Source organism: Hoplias malabaricus, chromosome 8 (assembly GCF_029633855.1).
Source record: "Hoplias malabaricus isolate fHopMal1 chromosome 8, fHopMal1.hap1, whole genome shotgun sequence".
Classification (NCBI taxonomy): Eukaryota; Metazoa; Chordata; class Actinopteri; order Characiformes; family Erythrinidae; genus Hoplias; species Hoplias malabaricus.
Window position 1 is genome coordinate 36,341,801 of NC_089807.1, and position 18,864 is coordinate 36,360,664.

General features: G+C 38.5%; 1 protein-coding gene across 3 annotated transcripts in view; it reads right to left on the bottom strand.

Moving 5' to 3' along the window:
* Positions 1–18,864, bottom strand: part of prim2 (DNA primase subunit 2) — a 63,616-nt gene that overhangs the window by 36,022 nt on the left and 8,730 nt on the right. For all 3 annotated transcript variants that reach the window (XM_066679575.1, XM_066679574.1, XM_066679573.1), the window contains exon 8: positions 1,564–1,631. In XM_066679575.1, coding sequence (XP_066535672.1) covers positions 1,564–1,631 — 68 coding nt within the window. The remainder of the gene's footprint in view (positions 1–1,563; positions 1,632–18,864) is intronic.

An 18,864-nucleotide genomic window follows, 5' to 3' on the forward strand; every position in this document is an offset into this window, starting at 1 on the left:
AAAACATAAGTCTACATCATCCACCTATGGAGCAGGAATAGAGCGATATCCTCATTTCGGTTCATGCTTTTCAACATTTGGAGTTCTCTTCATTGTCTAAAACTACTCCAGATGCCTCTGCCATCAGCAATGAAAGAGAGCAAGAGAGAGAGAGAGAGGCTGATATGTGAACGAAATTGTGATAATAAAGTAAATAACATCCAAATCCCTTTAAACAAAATGGGTTGATTCATATAATTCTTCTAAGTGGGATCCTTCAAATTTTCCAGATTTAGTATTTTTACTCCCGGATTCCCCTACAGTTGCAGAATATTTTTCGCATTTACAGCATTGACCTGAAATTAAGGGCAGTGGGAGGAAGGTTTGGTGGTTTCCCGCCCGTCTTCAAATGTTTCATAATGCAATGGTTGTGGCTCTGTTTTCCCTAGCACAGGTCAGTGTAGCATCACAATGATTTGGGAACTGTAATTTAAAGATAAAATTATTACCTAGTGTTACTTTAATGCTGCTGCAGTTCCACTTCAGCTCCATTGCTGTCACAATATTACAGCTGTGTTTTTAGGGTGAACCAGGGAAGCTTTTGTATAAGGGAGCCAAATTAAACTCAGTATTTTTAAGTTTAGTATAAAAACAGAAAAATGATATTCTAAGATATAATTACAGGCTTACAAAGATGTCCAGACACACAGATACTCTCAGTTTAACATGTATCATGTCGCCTTGGCGCTTCATTTCTCTCTCTCTCCAGGCTCTCTCCCTTTCCCTGGTGAGTGTGTGAGACATGGTTTTGGAAGAGTGGTCTGGATGGATTCTTTTTGTGTCTCTGAACAGAAGAGAGTCATTGGAAACAGTGAGAGAACCAAAAAGACTGAGCGCGTCTCTTGCCAACAGTTTTTACACAATATTTACAATATGGCCGCCACTATATATCGAGTATATTCAATGTATTGCCCCATCTGCAGATCCAATGTTTCTGTGCTACTGTCTACCCCTGGGCGTTTATATTCCTTGGAGTTCCTCTGATGACCTTAAGCTCAGAGCTTGCAGCTGCTGCAGAATTTCCCATTTCATTTCAAGCATTCCTATGGAGATGGCAAATACACCAGGTTACACAAATAGTGCGTGAAAAAATGTATATGAACGTCCACAATGGATGCACCTTAAATTAATACATCAAATGTAGGCATTATATTTGGGTTTTAGCCCTGCCTTCCCATAAAAATTCTGCTCTTCCCGAGTACAAGAAACGTGTCAAAACAGCAGTTTGAAATATCAGTCAAATCTAACCAGCTGTACAATCATTTTTAGACAATCATCTGTGGACACTGATACTATTCTAGGATCATTCCGCATCTCTGAAAAATCTCCAGGAGCTAGCAAGTGATGATAATTGTCATTTTCTTCGTCTAATAATTCGGCTCCAAACGAAAACACAACCTCGCATTACTTTACTCCGACACTGCAGCAGGCTGCTTGACTTATGAAAGGTGACACTAATGACCACACCGAGATGATAAATAATAGAGCAGAGCAGCTGAAAAGGCCTCTAATGAAGGCAGTTACCTGAGGTGGTTGAGCAGAGGCTGGAGACGTTCGTCTGACTGCACGGCTGGTAGGGATCTCGCCGTCAACTGTAAACACATGAAAACATTGGAAATGGTCACAATGTTAAGTTCCTTTTTTTGTTTTTTATCTCTTTTTACAATCATGAAGCAGACATTATACACACACACACACACACACACACTGGAAAATAGTATAAAATGTCTGTATTTCAGGAGCATGTCTCTGTAAACATTCCTAAAACATTCCATATTTTTTCCTTTAAAATTTGGATGCATAGATGCATTACATTTTATGTCAAAACATTGTCTTCACTGGAATTCTGGGAAGCTGCTTTGTGACATCATCAGTTGTACAAATAAATTTGATTTCATTTGATTTGAATTAAGGTCATGACTGAAGTGCCCTTAAGGTGAGCAAGGCACCAAACCCCCAACTGCTCCCCCGGCACCATGGCTAGGTCTGTGTGTGTGTGTGTTTTGGTGCACGGATTGGGTTAAATGTAGAGAGCACATGCTTAAGTCACATACCCACTTATTTAATTTTTGTATTAAAAATAAATAAATAAATAATGTTCTAGCTATTCAACTTCCAGCAAAAATAATTAAAAAATCTTAAAAATGCTAAAAATAACATCTTCTGTCCGGAGAGTTGCCTTCTGTCTGGTCAACGTCTACATTATTGTATAAGGTTACCTTTGGTGTCATTTTAAAAAGGAACAAATACGACCAATCAGAACAAGCTGTCAGACTCTAATACATTCATGTAGTACAGATGGATAGGACTAAGAAGGCATTAATTCAATAATGTCATATAAATACTGTGATACAGTGGCACAGTCAAAATAATACCAAGAGAAAGCCTGTATTAACATCACCCAGCATTAGCGGGTTTGTCTCTGCAAACTGTTTTTATTTCTGTGCTCAAGTATTCCAATACCATACACAACAAAAACATTATTGATCAGATACCATGTCCACACTGGACTGCTCCAGCCTCCGCAGCCTTTGAGGCAGAAGAACCAGAAAGGAATCGTTTCAAAGTTCCAGCAGTTGCTCAAATGGAATTTACTATGTGCTTCACAACCTTTTTTATACGTTGAATTAAGATTTTAAGAGCATCAGTACAGATGGTGGGGTTTAAAATGAGTAGTTCCATAATGAATGATAACTTTGCCCTTTTCTGATGCTATGATGAAGGTCATATGGTCAAAAGTACAATAATAATTCAATTCTGCAGATGAATCAATATTGAAATGCCCTGCGCACACTTCTAGCCAGCTCTAAGTCATTATAAATATAATCAATCAGTTAAGTATAAATGCAAGACTTGTTTTGATTACAAAAAAAAAAAAAAAAAAAAAAAAAAAAAAAAAAAAAAAAAAAAAACTTGAATGAGAATGAGAAGCACATGTTAAATGAAGCAAAACAAAGCCAGTGATAAAGATGTGACGAATTGGACTTGATAAAGTTAGCAAGACAGAGATTTCAGCGTAGGCAGTGAATGTGGGGGATTTAACCACTGCAAACACTACTTTTTTCATTCTCAGATATAATGCATTAAGCAAGTATTGAAAGCACAATTTGAAACAAATTTTATTTTGCATTATAATGAAAATGGCGGCACAGTGGTGCAGCAGGTAGTGTCGCAGTCACACAGCTCCAGGGACCTGGAGGTTGTGGGTTCGATTCCCGCTCTGGGTGACTGTCTGTGAGGAGTTGGTGCATTCTCTCTGTGTACGCGTGGGTTTCCTCCGACAGTCCAAAAACACGTTGCAGGTGGATTGGCGACTCAAGTGTCCATAGGTGTAAGTGTGTGGGTGTGTGTTGCCCTGTGAAGGACTGGCGCCCCCTCCAGGGTGTATTCCCGCCTTGCGCCCAAAGATTCCAGGTAGGCTCTGGACCCACCGCGACCATAAACTGGATAAGGGTTACAGATAATGTATGAATTATAATGAAAATATTTCTCATAAAGCAGCACTGTGCATCTACAAACCCAATAGAAATAGTCTGAAATTTTCTTGTTAGATTCACATGTGATTCAAAGAAAAATGCAGTCAACAGACAAAACAGTAACAATGTGACTCACAGTAACACATCCACATCGTGCCTACATTTTAATGCTCGTTTAATGAGATTCTCACTGTAACGGCAGTGAGAAGCCATTAGAAGAGAACACACCGTTCACAACGGCTCACTAACGGTCAGGAGGGAGGCAGAATCATCACTTCACTGCTGCCACATTGGTGATCCTGATAATTGGCAAGAAATGGAAGTCAAAGGGAAGGAAGCTCCACAGCCGGCCACCTTTTTTAGAAGGACGATGTACAGGACCCTGTGGACTCTACATCACAGACGTGGTTAGGCAGCATTACAGCCAGGTGTGCACCCAGAACTGATCATGGATATGACTACGGCCTCCACAGTCTGCGGCAAAAGAAATATATGCTGGAAAATACATGATACTAATCTGGAAAACCTTGTTTTGTAGCTTACACTTTATATTTGTAGCCAATGCATGAGGCACACATGGCACAAACACGGGATATTTGTTAATGGTCAAAACAAGCTTATTAAATCACTTAGCGGATGTTCCTGAACAGTGGTAAGATGAATCATTAAGCATTAATTATCTTAATTAGCATATCTAATTAATACATCTTGTACCGAGTTGAATCATAATATGATTCTTGTCAAGCTTCATCTTAAAACATATTAGCACTTAATGGAACACTAGGTTGTATTTTTACCTCAAAATCCCAGCTTCAAAATCATTGTGATGCTCCACTGACTTGTAATTGGGAGAACAGTGCCTCGATTTTTGCAGCTCCAGGCTTAGCACTGTAGAAAGTGCACTATGTAACTTTTGGAGGAGGATAGGCAACAACCATAACCCCCACCTATCACATTAGTTTCAGGAGTGTGTGATAAAAGTGAAGGCCAGGAGCATTGAAGACATACCTTGCCTGATGTTGCTTTAACAACAGCAGGCTAATTTCCAACACAACACTTCTGCAATGTTGAATACTCTAATAAACCAAAATTCCAAACAATTATGTTAATGCAGGTTTCGGAGTTGAAAAAAGCACTGAAATAAAATGGAACAGCCCTGTATTTTATCTAAACAAATATGTAATTTTGTGTTTTATTATAAACCTTACTTCTCTATAAGTAAAGGAGTGTTATAGACAATAACGTAACCAAAGAGCAGACACAAAAATAAATAAATAAATAAAAAGTCTGGTAAAATCCCCTCTTTATTAAAAGCAATGGAGATAAAGCTGTTATAAAAATGAACAAACAAATATTTGTTGATGCTTTCTGAACTATTTTGGCAAATTTCTCTTGTTGTGCAAATAAGAGTTTATGAGTTAGTGTTCATTTGCTTTCAATAGTGGCCCAATTAAAATCGCCTCCCTGTGATATGCTAATAGCCGGAGCTCTGGCACGGAGCTCAGAGCCTAGTCGGAGCACAATTAGTTATTGATCCTGGTAACATTGTGGACACAATTTCAGTCCTACTGTTTTTTTGCATATCCTTAATGAGTGCAATGCCTTCAACCTACACTAATATGAAATATTCCCAAGCACTGCAATAGGAATCTCATCCTACAAGTGGGACGACAGGGTATTATCACTGAGCTCCGGTCTCATATAAGAATAATAATAATACAAAAATAAAAAAGCTAACGAAGATGATGCAAATGACTGAAATCAGTGTTAAAAACATGTGCATTTAACATGGCCTTCAACATGAGCAGAGACACTCAATGTCTTAAAGCACATGAAACAGTACCACACACGCACACATCCTTTTATCTCCCTGAACAGCATTTCTATAGAGGTTAAAACAACACATTCAATGACAAAGCACTGCTGAAATAGAAATGCAGTCTACCTCACTGCTGTATTGACTAACAGATTGTCATCAGCCTGCTTTTCAGAATCTTGAACTCCTTTGCCCCTCAGAGGCTTTGGAAAGTAAGGAGGAAATACAAAAGCTTCCATTTCGAGGTAGAAACGGATCAATATCGGAGAAGAAGTGAACCAGATTACGTGACAGGCTCTTTCTTTTCCTGATAATTAAACAAAGTCTTACTCTCCTCAAAATGGGCAATTACCACCAAATTGGAAAAGTATCTAAATACTTCAGCAACGATGTCTGCATCTCAAGTATGTAAAAATGAGAGGCTAATTTGTACACTTGCAAATGTCCTATTTGTAAACACGCAATTCCGAAAGGGAAAAAAGTACAAAACAAACTCCCTTCATGCAAGATATTGTAGGACTTCACTTTCAAATTGATAATCATCTTATTTTTCTGAGCTTGAAAGGAGCATAAGGAGACGGTTTCCTCAATGAGAGCGAGGGTCACTAAAACCCCCAGCATTATGAAGAGACAGCGCCCCCATTAGGCTACAGCCAGTATTACATGTACACAAATTAAAATGACATCTTTCGCCAAGAATACAACAGTTATATAAAGAAGTAAATGTAGAAAAATGCATTTTCTGAGGTCTGTGGGTTATTTGCTTTGAATATGGCTCCGGAAATTTTCTGGCCAAACTGGTACCCAACAATGACACATTTGTGACAACCTTCTCTGACCACACATTTTCGCCATCATTCATTCCAGAGTTGGCAATAAAATGCAGGAGAATAAGCAAGGACAGTGAAAGCTAATGAGTGTGGCCAGCCAGATGGTGATTCAAGTGAGGTGCAACATGAGACATAATGGAGCGATATGCTTGTCAGGATCCTAAACACTTCGGCTGCCCTTCGACATCCTGCCAAGGGCCAAGCAAAAATGGCGAGAGGCTACTTTGGCTAATTGGCATCAGTGTGGTTGACTGCAAGCTAGCTCCTTTCTCCAAGGAACTGATATGTAGCCAAGATGCCTCTTGTTACAGAGCGCCAACTGTTAAGTAATTCAAGTCCCTAGGAACCTGGTGGCCATAGAATGACAAATGAGGGAATGAGCACTAACCAGGAGGGTGAGGGACTTACTACACATTAAACTTTATCATGGACAGGTCAGGAACAATGCACTGTGCTTGTTAATACCTTAAGTGCACTGCCAGGAAAGTGTATATATTTATAGTAAACAAAAATGTAAATTTTAAAATAATTTACAGAATATGGCATTGGTGAGGAGTTTATCAAAGATGGAAAATAAATATATATTTACTTGTGTATTGTATCAATTATTTATTTATTTTTATGTGAAACAAGATTTAGATTTTAGATAAATCTAAAAAATAAACAATTTCAGAATATTTCTGACAATTTGGAATAAATTTATGGAATAAACTCATACTATTTACATTTTGGCTTGTTTTCTTTTCATCATTACTAGTGCAATTGCATCTAACACAAGATATCAAACATATTAAAATCATAAAACTTGCAAAAACATTAAAAACGGTTGCTGTCCAGTCCCAAGTACACCGATCCTTCATTAACCTTATCATTGCGTTTAAAATAACAATCTGCTAACAATTAATTGAACACAGCATTCCACGTTTCCGAAGATGGATAAGAGAAAGCTGTAAAGAAGAAGGACTGCTGTTGCGTTCCTAAATCCCCAGATGTGCTATATCGAGTATTGGATTACCATGGTCTGGAAATCAGCGGCAAAGTCATCTTCCCCTTGTTGACAGAGACACCAGTGTCTTGATAAGCAATCAGTAATACCAAAATTGACTTGACAAGATTAACGGTCTGGAACCATGAAGGGGCATCTGTCCAACAAAGATATGGAAACGCATCTAGGGAGCAAAGGGAGAAGCTAAAGCCACCACAACAAATCAAGTGATTGTGATGGCCACAAAGGTTGCACAAAAAAAAAAAAAAGTGGTCCCATAAGTTAAACAGGTTTTACTGAGTTCAAGTTAAAGATAAAAGTTTTATGGACAATACATTTTTATGTCCCTGTTAAACCTTATGTTAGGACATTCATTAGAAATATGAATTTTTTAAGAGCTTTCAACAAACTGGAACAACAAACTTGGTTTGACTGTTATACGCCCTAAAATGAGACAACAGCTCTTGCTCATGCACTATTAAATATTTATGTGGACTGTGTGATAAAGGGGTTGAGAGACAAAGAAGACAGTGAAGACGGAGGCCTCACTGCAAATCCTACCATTGAATATGAACATCAGGATTTGGATTTAGAGGCATGTAACAACATTTTGAATTATACTACGTTTGACATTGTTTTAAATTGTGTTTATCCTGCTTTATTTTGCTTTGTTCCCATTATTGCAGCTTCACAATTAAGGTGAGGATTCGTGCATTGGGACAGATGAACTTACACAATCCAATGTCAGTTAAATCTAAATACATAAAGCCCCTTACCTTGTATTTTCCTGTGATTTATTTTCTCAGGAAGCCACGCTGGTGCTTATTTACCAACAGGCAGAATATATTTTATATATATCTGCCTTTAAAAACAATCCACTGTTCTTATGGACCACCTTCATTTAAAGAGACACGCAAGCTTGGAACACTAACTTGTGTGAATGGGCAGGGCTCAACTGCTGCAGAGGTATATACACAGCAGTAGGGTTGGGCGGTATAACGATAATATCATATACCACGGTATTTAACAATGTGGATGGTGTCTCAAAATGAGGCAAGGCTATAAATTTCATTTATGTTAATTTAAGAGAGCCACAGGGAGGGGGCACTGTTGGAGCTCACTGACTGATGATGTCACACTCATTAAATAAATAAAATATATTTAAAAATAATAATAATAATAATAATAATAATAATTTGCCCACTGCAGTTGTGCGTTTTGAGTTTGGTTTAAAAGAGGAATGAAACCAGACAAAATATTCAATTGCTGATTTACTGGCTCCATCAAACTTATACTTATATAATTTCATCAACAAGTGTGTCGATGTGCACTGTGCACTGAGCTGAACTGCACAACACCGAAAACCTTTCAACCCATATTCCCAGGCACACGCAGCCTGACAGAGCACCCCGACCGCATGGTAATACCATATACTGTGATACTATTTTGAGATGGTATAAAAAACTGTGCCTACACAGCAGTTTTTTCCACCATCACTATACCAGTTCTATATTCATTCAAAACAGACTGGCTTTACAGCCTAGCTGTAATATACAGAGAGTATGAACTGGGAAGTGATGATGTTCTGAAATGTTAATAAATTTAAGACAAATGATCTTCTCAGATGCTCAATATTTAATTTTGCAGGAGTAAGGCTGACTACCCCAAGTTTAGACCAGCTAGCGTTATAATCACTGCCCCAGCACAATGATCTTTCCCCATTTCCCAAAAATGTGCCCGTTAACATTAAGAGTTAAAAGCCATTCACTAGCTTCCTGAATGAAAACACCAACTGTCTTGTTAGCATTACAGCAAAATGTCATTTGATGCAAATGTGCTGCAGTTCAAGGACAGTAGCAGAAATGCTGCATTGGCATTAAAGCCTGGCAAACCATGGAGCATGCTGACTGCTCTAAATGGATGCATAGGGGAAGGCCATTTACATTTCCTTTCTGCGCATAGATGAAAAGCCGACTTCCAACTTCAGCCCCAAATTTTAATGCTCAGAATACTTTATCCTTTAAAAGAAACTGCTTAATCACTCAAAATCCTTTGACTACACCATTTTCAAAGCAGACTGAAACAGCTGTTCACCTGTGCCTTTCTGAGGGTTTAAGCACTTACACTTTGCATCTATTTAGCATGTTATTATTCAGTCAATATTCCTTTTATTTGCTCATCACTTCATCATCCCATTTAGTGTAAATTATTACATTGTTATTCTCTGTAAAACACTTGAAATTATACTGTGTATAAAATTCTTAAATAAAAGCTCTTAGTTTTAGGTAGTAAATGTTCAAAAATCTTTATAGCCAGTCATAATTTTGATATGAAGTAAATCCACTGCCATATTCACGTTTAAAAATAAACCTCAAATTAAATCCCCCTCCTTTTCAGGTCCTGATCAAATTCAGATGGTAATTGTGATTGACAGCACTTTAAAGGCTACCACCACCATCAGATACAGCCTTCTGCAGCTGTTTCTTGAGAACTATATTTATATATATATATATATATATATATATATATTTCTATAGCACTGCAATTTAAATCAATTCTGTGTCGGTCAAAATGTACCCCACCCCACCAAACATACTGGGTCCTTATCCGACTGTAGAGGGAGGGCGGAGTGTGGGGGGTTTTCAAAAAATAACACATGCAAAACAGAAGCTGTAGAGTAATTGTTGCAGATTGGTGGAATGATGCAAGATGAAGGACTTGGAGATAACTGAAATGCAACATTTAGGATGAATCATTATTCATCATTTATTCCACAGTGGAAGGTGCTAATACAATGCCACAGAAGTGAAGAAAATGTAAACTGCCCAGATCTGTCACATCAGCTATTAGACTCCTGTGGTAGCCAACTCCATGAACAGATAGATGTGTGGAGAAGAATATAATTCCCCATTATCATAACCCAACTAGGGACTGAGGCCTTGGATGTCTGAGGCAGCACATGGTTGTGGTCAAAAATCAAAAAACCTTCTGATGGTAGGCCAAATGTTTATTGTACTACTCATGGAATAGCACTTATTGTACAAAACATGGAATAGATGGTAATCCCACTTTATTGGGCCGTTCTCCACAGTAAAACAAACCAAAACTGGGCTTGGATAAACACAATTAATTTATAAACTGCATCAAAATTATGAGGATTTAAAGCACAAGAATTCAGGTAAATTCTTGATTGCTGCTGTCTAAACATTAATAGCTGTACAATCCAGCATTAAAATATATAGGAGGCCAGTGACTAGTTTGATTATAACTCAAAATGTCCTTTTCAGTTCGAGCTACGAAAAAATTATTAAATAAAATCACAATCACTGACAGTTTTTGCTCATAAGCAAGCTTTTATGTTTGTTGAATTACTTTCTTCTTGGCACTGAAACACCCACAACCAACCAGGAAATGTGGGCTCTGTTATATTCGGCAATTAAAGCAAGATGACCTCCAAAAATGACAAATTCTGATTATTCACACACCACAATAATTTACTCCTTTTTGCACAATAGGATGTATCTAAGCAAGATACCTTTCATAATTAGCCCCAACATATAGTACATAATACAAGGAGGAGTGGGGGTGGTTCATAAACTTCAGAATAGGACAATAATTAGGTGCCGTAAGAGCCTCCTAAGTGTACGCCTGGTGATGAGGCTGGAGCGAACTTCAAAATGTTGTCACAACACGAAAGGATGAAGCCTTTAATATTTAAACATTACAGACTTTACATCCAATAATTACAGCTCTAAAATATTCAAGAGGTTTATTAGCTCACACTTTTGTGAGGGAGAGAGAGAAATATGGAAAATTGAACTGACAACTGCATTTAATAAGTGGGTGGTTGACAGGCAAAGACAGTGTGTTAGCCAGTCTCCTTGGAAACATTTCACACCCACAAGCTGAAGACAGACCAAACTCCCTCAGACAAGTTCCATCGCCACTTTCCAGCAGTTAATGGTTCATCATGTGTCACACTCTGATCATATCCAGTATTTCAAGCAACGTGTCAGTGTAAAATGTACATGACGGCCTTACGATTAAGTGTGAGGCTACAATTTAATAATTTATCTGCCCATTATTTTTCCCACTTTTATCTCCTATAATCAAGGACGTGTCGTGTGAACACAATGGTATGTTGCTGGATTATAATTATTAACACTTCATGTATATAATAAATGAAATCAGAGAGAAACAGCACTGACCCTGGCCACACACTGTTAAAACCCACCCAATTCAAAAACAGAGCGCCCAACTGTGGTGGGGGGTGGGGGGTTAAGAGACGGATTATGATCAGTACGCACATAGTTACTGTCTCTCCGTGTCCACGTGGGTTTCTTCCGGGTGCTCCGGTTTCCTCCCACAGTGCACACGTTGGTAGGTGGATAGGCGACTCAAAAAAGTGTCCACAGGTGTGAGTGAATGTGTGTGTGTGTTGCCCTGTGAAGGACTGGCGCCCCCTCCAGGGTGTATTCCTGCTTTGCGCCCAATGATTCCAGGTAGGCTCTGGACCCCCCGCGACCCTGAACTGGATAAGGGTTACAGATAATGAATGAATGAATTATTATCAGTCATATTATTTTTGAATTTTCCACCTGGTGTTTTTGTGCCCTCTACTTTTGACAAACTCTTTTCCACTAGCACAGCTCCCCCCAAAAAATGGAGCCAGTTAGCTTGCAAAACCCTGTCTCTAATGGGAACCGCAGGCTTTTAAAACCACAACAATGACTGGAGGGAAAGTTAGGAGCTTGTGTATTCATGTGTTGTTTTTGTGTTTTGGACTGAACACGGTTCTCACAGATCAATTTTCCTTATTGCATGTTCAACTTTCGCTGGAGATTTTCTTCAGCCACCGACCCAAGGAGCATTTCAAACCCTTCACGAGTCAAATAAAAACAAACATGAAAGATGCTGTATTGGAACCATAAGCTAGCAGGGACACAAAAAAAATACCTGGTTCTAGATTTGGCAAGTGGAAAAGCAAAAGAGCTGAGCCAAGTCGAGTTGTTTAGGTTCCATGCAGTGAAAAGCGCCATTAGGGGACCACCATGGTCACCACATCACGACATGAGCCTGCGCAATTAGTCAAATCTCCAGCCAAATCTGAGTTGATGCTAACAGGTTTGCTAAAAGGGATTTAGAACAGAGAAAGCTCTCTAAAGCATTTGGCCACTTGAGTCACAGATGCTGCATTACAGTGGACAAAATGTGAAATGTTATGGCCATGAGCACAACTCAATAGGCAATGCCTGTCCCTGTGCGCAGCTAATTAACAAAACTGATAAAGCATTCATAACTAAACCTGTTAGTGATTTCAGCACCCACTGTAGCATGGCTTTGACACAATGTATTAAAGGTGTTTGTATTCTCTAAACAAGGGAGGTACCATTACAAAGGGCATTTTGTTCTGCATTTCAATGAGGCAGGAGTCAATGCAATGTTTGGGCCTAGTCAAACTGTTACCTCCCAGTAGAGTGTTTAAACCAAAAACAACCCTTTTATCTGCTGCTCACAAGTAGGCCATCTCCACTCCCACCATTAATTCAGGACATATGACAAAGCCAAGAGCAGAAAAAAAAAATCAATCTCCTTCCAGAATACAAATTGAATAGGATGAGTATTTACTGTTAGAATATTAAACAACAAACATACATAACACTGTCAATAGTATTAAGGACCACACCAGCCAAAGCAATAGACTAAGGTTTACTCGAGAGCTTCAGGACATTGTGGCAGAGCTGTAGAAAGCAATTTTTTTTTAAACGTTCAAATTCTATGTAGTTCTGTCCCGCTAGATCTGCCCTAGTTTACTGTAAGTGCTGTTAGTGATGCGATGTAGAAACACCTAGGAGAGACAACGCCTCAGCTTCAAGACTGTCCTCACAAGCTCATATTATAAAGCCTATGTGCTAAAGCTAGAAAATGGCCAGTAAATTACAGGTTGCAACACTCAAAGTCCAAACTCTGGACTCAATATACCTGTTCAAAGTGGACACACTGCAAAAACCACAGTCCAAATGCCTAGCATGTACTGGAGTATTGCAAGACACACTGAAAATGAACTCAAACACACACACTGTTAATAAACCTCTAGCTCAAAAGTAATCCAATTGGTCGCCAAGTGTACCATCCTGATTTTACTGTGGTGCACCATTGTAGCTTCACACAGGATAGTGCTAAGACTCAAAAACTTGGCATGTCCATAGATGTCAATGTGTTTTGTCGCTCTGCAAATGACTGGCACGCCATCCAGGGCGTGTTCCCACCTTGTGCCCAGTGATTCTGGGTCAGCTCCAGACCCACCAGAACCCTGAACTAGATAAGCGGTTATAGACAATGAATGAATGAGCTTTTTAAAGGGTGGTGTCATACTCAAACCAACACTTGTACATCACAGGAAGTAGGGTCCCCACATAAACAGAATTGAGGAATTTAAATAGTTACATTAGATGCATTCCTGTCTTAAATATAAAATGTAAGTAATTTTATCAGTTTGATTTAACAGTTTCTAAATCAGAATATTGTGGTAAATTTGACAAATTAACAAAAACTAATGACAATTGTAATACATGCAAATTATGCATTGTTTGTGTACTTTAACTTGACAATATTAATTAATCCATCCATTCATTCATTCACATTCTGTAATCACTTCATCCTTCAGGGTCGCAGTGGGTTCAGAGCCAACAAGGTATCACTGGACACAAGGCAGAAACACATCTGGACAGCGTGCGAGTCTCACACTGAAAACGGTCACTCAACTGTGGACAATTTTACACAGTCAATCCACCTACCAGACGGTGGCAAAAACATCAGCACCCGGAGGAAACCCATGATTTGTCAATACATACTGTAGCTTACAACTTCAAGTTCACTTCAGTGCATTTCTGCTTATAGCATGGTGTGATTGTGTGAGAGTGTAGTAATAATAATTATATAAATACACGCACATCAACAGCACAGTAGAAGTTCAAGAACGCTCTGTACCGTAGTTTTTCCAACATTATCAGAGTTAAAAAATAAAATGTCTGAAGAGGAACTTCAGCTTCTAATGAGGCTCAGCTAAAGAACCATTTCTGGCCCAAGGAATGCCTCATTATTTCACGACTTATTTCCAGCGCTGAGTGAACTGGTTTATGTGCAGTGACTCTCACATGGGTGGAAAATAACAATGGCATGATGGCAATGCTTCAGTGTAAACTACAGCTCAGCTTTGATTAAGGGAACATTCCCTTGTTGGATGTTCCATTTGTTCACCTGAGACACAATTAAGTCAACATCACTATTTCTCTTCGGCATGTTCTGGAGGAGCTATGCTTTTTTCAAAGCCAAGAAAAGCACACGAAAATATGTTTTTCCTCAGCAACTGACGCCACCTGTGAAGGCAGAGTGAAAGAAATCCAATACAAGTCAAATCATTTGCCAGAACAGACACGATGATTGGCATATTCAGGGCTTCGTATGTGTTTTTTAATTACCAATTAGTTGTTTTCATTAGTATAAAAGAAACGACAGACTTACACTTAGTCCAATGCCCCCCAAACACACATTCACACACCCCTCTAATTAAGTCACTGTTACTGAAAGTGAGAAGGCTTGACTAAATTACCAGTTTACAAGCTAACAGTAACTGGAGGCAAACATGTAATCATTCTACAGAAGTAAATTGACAGATTTTCCCTTTCTGTTATTGTCCAGCCAGTTTTGAGTGTGTCCATTTTCCAGAGCTGGCATAGTGTCCACCGCCTTCCAAATTATCATGAAAGGGTGGGTAGAATTCATTCAGCAAACAGGTTTTTTTTTTTCTTTTAAAAAAAGGTGAGAGGGCTGGGGGGCACCCCTCATTTCGAGTGTCAGAATAGATTTTCAACCTGGCAATTGATTCTAGCATTACTGGAACCTATTCACAGCATCATAAAAGTCTCGTTCCAAGTGTGATTTATGGAGGCGTCTGACATATGAAGACTGACACATTTCATTTTCTTCCAGTGGATGATATCCCAAACGCCTCGCGAGGAGAAATATGCAGGCAGCATGTGTTTTCATTTGCCAGGACGGATTAATACGTGGGTTCACACAGCTCCAAAACACTGATGTAGAGGAGATTGCTGACTAGCAATATCATTCTCCCCACCTCAGACGGATGTAAGCACACTGAATAGTAATTTAAATAACTTCGAGGACAGGGGAAAACATTCAGCTGAAATTAAACTCATCCCACCAGATGTCCAACTGTTCCAGGCAAATTCTGATTGATGGTCCAGTTTGATATGTGGAAGACAGGACAGGGGGGGGGGGGTGTAAGAAGACAGTGTCATCTACCAAGCGGCGAGATGTGCCAAGCGGACAAAATCTTACATTTTCCCTCATTAATCCATCCTTGCCAATTGTAAAACAATATGTCATAAGGAAAGATCTAATTCACAGATGGATAAAAATGTAATCTTTGAGCATACCTGCTGGAAACCTGATTAGCTGAAACTAGCACAGACAATTTTGACATTCCTTATTAATGTAAACTTGTTTTTAAACAGAAATGCGCAAATAAAATGGCTAAAAATTCAGTCATTTTAGTAACGGCACAGCCAATAAAACACATGGTCTGTAAATAAATAAAGGCAAATCCAAATCATTTCCCAGTTGTCTAACTGAGCTGCACAGACATGTTCAGACATGCCTAAAGTGATCTCTAAACCATTGATTAATTTAAAGTCTGCTAACTCGCAACAAAGGTGTTAAAACACAGTGTTTTATATTTACATGCAATGTCCCGGAGGTCATTCACAGTGTATGTGAAGATGTATGTAGCAGGTTGGTGAAGGGGACAAATTATGAAATCAGTTTTGCACTACATATGCACATTCTTTAACGTAAATTGGATTGCCTATCAAAACACAAACTGTAAAATAAGACAAATCACTGTTTTTTGGTGAACTATGTCAGAAAACATGGGATTAAAAAAATGTTCTGATTTTACTCAGCTTCCTACATCAAAAGCAGAGACTTTAAAATGGTCCCTGTTCCTCGTCTGAGTTTATCTAATCAGAGCCCTGAACCTGGGTTTATGCAAGCGTGCAAAGACAAGGTTAAATCGAACAGAAATAAACACAACAAGCAGAAATAAAGAATATGGGTTAAATTTATCTGGTAAAACAAAAACAGAGAAGAAAGAATATGAAGAAAAATAGCTAAAATAATCTGTGTTTCTGCTCCTCGCTCCTGTGTGCTCATGTTGATGTGAACTGTGCTCAATCTCAGTCACCCAAACCGGTGGTGAATGGTGCTGTGGTGCTTGATTCTTGCAGTATTTTGAACAGATCTTTAATTAAAAGCTTAGGGAGCTGTGTTAACTTAAGAAAATAGTGTATAGCGTAATAAGCGTGAAACTCTATGAAGGTTTCCACGGCATGGAACCTAAACAACTCAAAGCGGCTCTTTTGGTTTTCCACTGGCCGAATCAGGCACTTCTTTAGTTCCCACTCACTTGAGGTTCCAACTGAGCCGTGTAGGTACTAAATCGTGACGAGTAAATCCTGCAGTGTGCTGATTGGCCAGAGAGACTTTTCAATAACTATGAAATGCAAAATTCCAGCACAAAATAGCACTTTTAAAACCTCTGAAGTTACTTTCACATTTGCTTTAATCCGTCCCACAACAGCAGCTCGTAACATTACGCTGATGTGTTTTGAAGAGTTTCAAATGCTTCTTGGGTCAGTGGCCGACAAAAATCTCGAGAAAAATGTTGAGTTTTTTTTATCATTTAGAGACCATCAGCTCTGCTAAGTACCTCAGCTTTTGAACAAATGGAAATAACGCTTTTTATGATAATTCCACTAGGGTAAAAATCACAGTGAGGTAATGTCCTCGGATTTGGCAGCAATAAGATAAAATGAAACACATCCAGTTCACTATCACAGTGTTGGCAAGAACTACACGTCACAGTTCTTTGACTTGATCTGCTTACCACCAATGACCTTCCCTTCAATTAGACTTAATCTTATAAGAGTTAAAGAGACAAATAAGCTTAGGTGTGCATCTTTAAGCTCTCTAAAGCAGGCCTCTTGAAACGACTCTTGGCTTACTATCAACTCCAAAAATTGTTTAAACCATGAGCACAAGCTATAGCCTTAAATGTCAAGACTTAAGATGGCAAGCAACTGTAGTTTTTGGAGCTTTTGAATCACCTCCAAAATACTTATAGTCCAAGATTGGTTAATAAATTACCCACCTTCCACAATAGCAATATATTGTATCTGAAATAATTGGGATAAACAATAGTATTGTAATTTTTAAGAACAATTTATGCAAAGAATAATGGTAAATTAATACCATAATAATGCAATTACTTCCCTTAAAATAGCAACAATTGGGGTGTATGAACTGGAATATAAATATGTTTAAGTATCTTAAATAAATCAAATCAAATCAAATAAAACCACTGTTTTCAAACAAATCCACATAATGGTCCCAGAACTGAGAGAAAAGGGAAAACCCAAGAACATAACAGAGCAACTAGATAAAATATCAGTGATGTTGTTTCTTATGGAAATTAACACACACATACAAAATAACTGGCAATAAAGTGATCATCAAAAATCATTGGGGAAATGGATTTATACTGTATGATAAATACCTAATAAGTTAGTCTATGACTTTGATGGAACAACCCCAACAAGAAAGAAGCTAAATATCTTATATATGCACTTTCTGATATGAAAGTTCCTCTCTGCTGCCAAAGCTACTATCCAACTTTAGTCTTTCCTGAGTAAAATAAAAGCCATGTTTCCACTTCACAATTCTCTGATAATGCATACAAGAATGACAATGAAAAAAATCCAATAAACTGAGCAGAGCCATCCAGTAAAATTGAGTATTAAATTCTCCACCAGAGTTCATTCAGTGCAACATGATAAATATTTAACATTTTGTCGTTTTACTACTAATAGCTTCCAATATAACAGAGTGAACAATGAAACCAAGAAAATATTGAAGAGGGGGTCAAGTTTATTTTTCTCCTTACCCATCAGCTATCTGTACTGTTTGGATACAACCATCTACATTAATATTAATGCCAATAGTGATATAATAACTAATGCTGGATGATTACTTCTATTCTCAGTGCATTTGTTCATTTAACATTGTACAATGAGTTCTTTACGTATGATTTTTCTGGTATACATGTGTTAATATGATCCTAATAATTAACAGGCCTTAAGCCCACTACTAATTATAATCATACAAAGGATAATATATAAAATATTAGAGCTCCACACAGGGCCCACTCCACTCTCTTCCTTCCTGCAGCCATAAAAAATTTCTGTTGTCTGAATCCTACACCTTCATATTAGGGTTGCTGTGGCAACCTCATTTTTGATCCAATCAGCAACCAGCTACATTTAATAGTATCTTACACCTACCCACTAGAGTTGCTGTGGCTGTTTATGATCTGATCAGTAACCAGGTTTCCTCATAAACCACGATTACTGATTAAGCCCCGCACGAGTAGCCAAACCACCCACTGCATCACTAGCTCTTCACATGTGTTCACATGTAGCACCTCCCCTCATCAGTGTTTCGCTGAATTAAGCCCATGACACCTCCATAAAGCTCAACCGAGAAGTCCCAACCAACCCCAATCCGAGCTAGCTTTACGGTCCTACCTTACCCTTTAACACCAACAACCATAAATCCACACTGGCCTCCCTGGTGACCAAG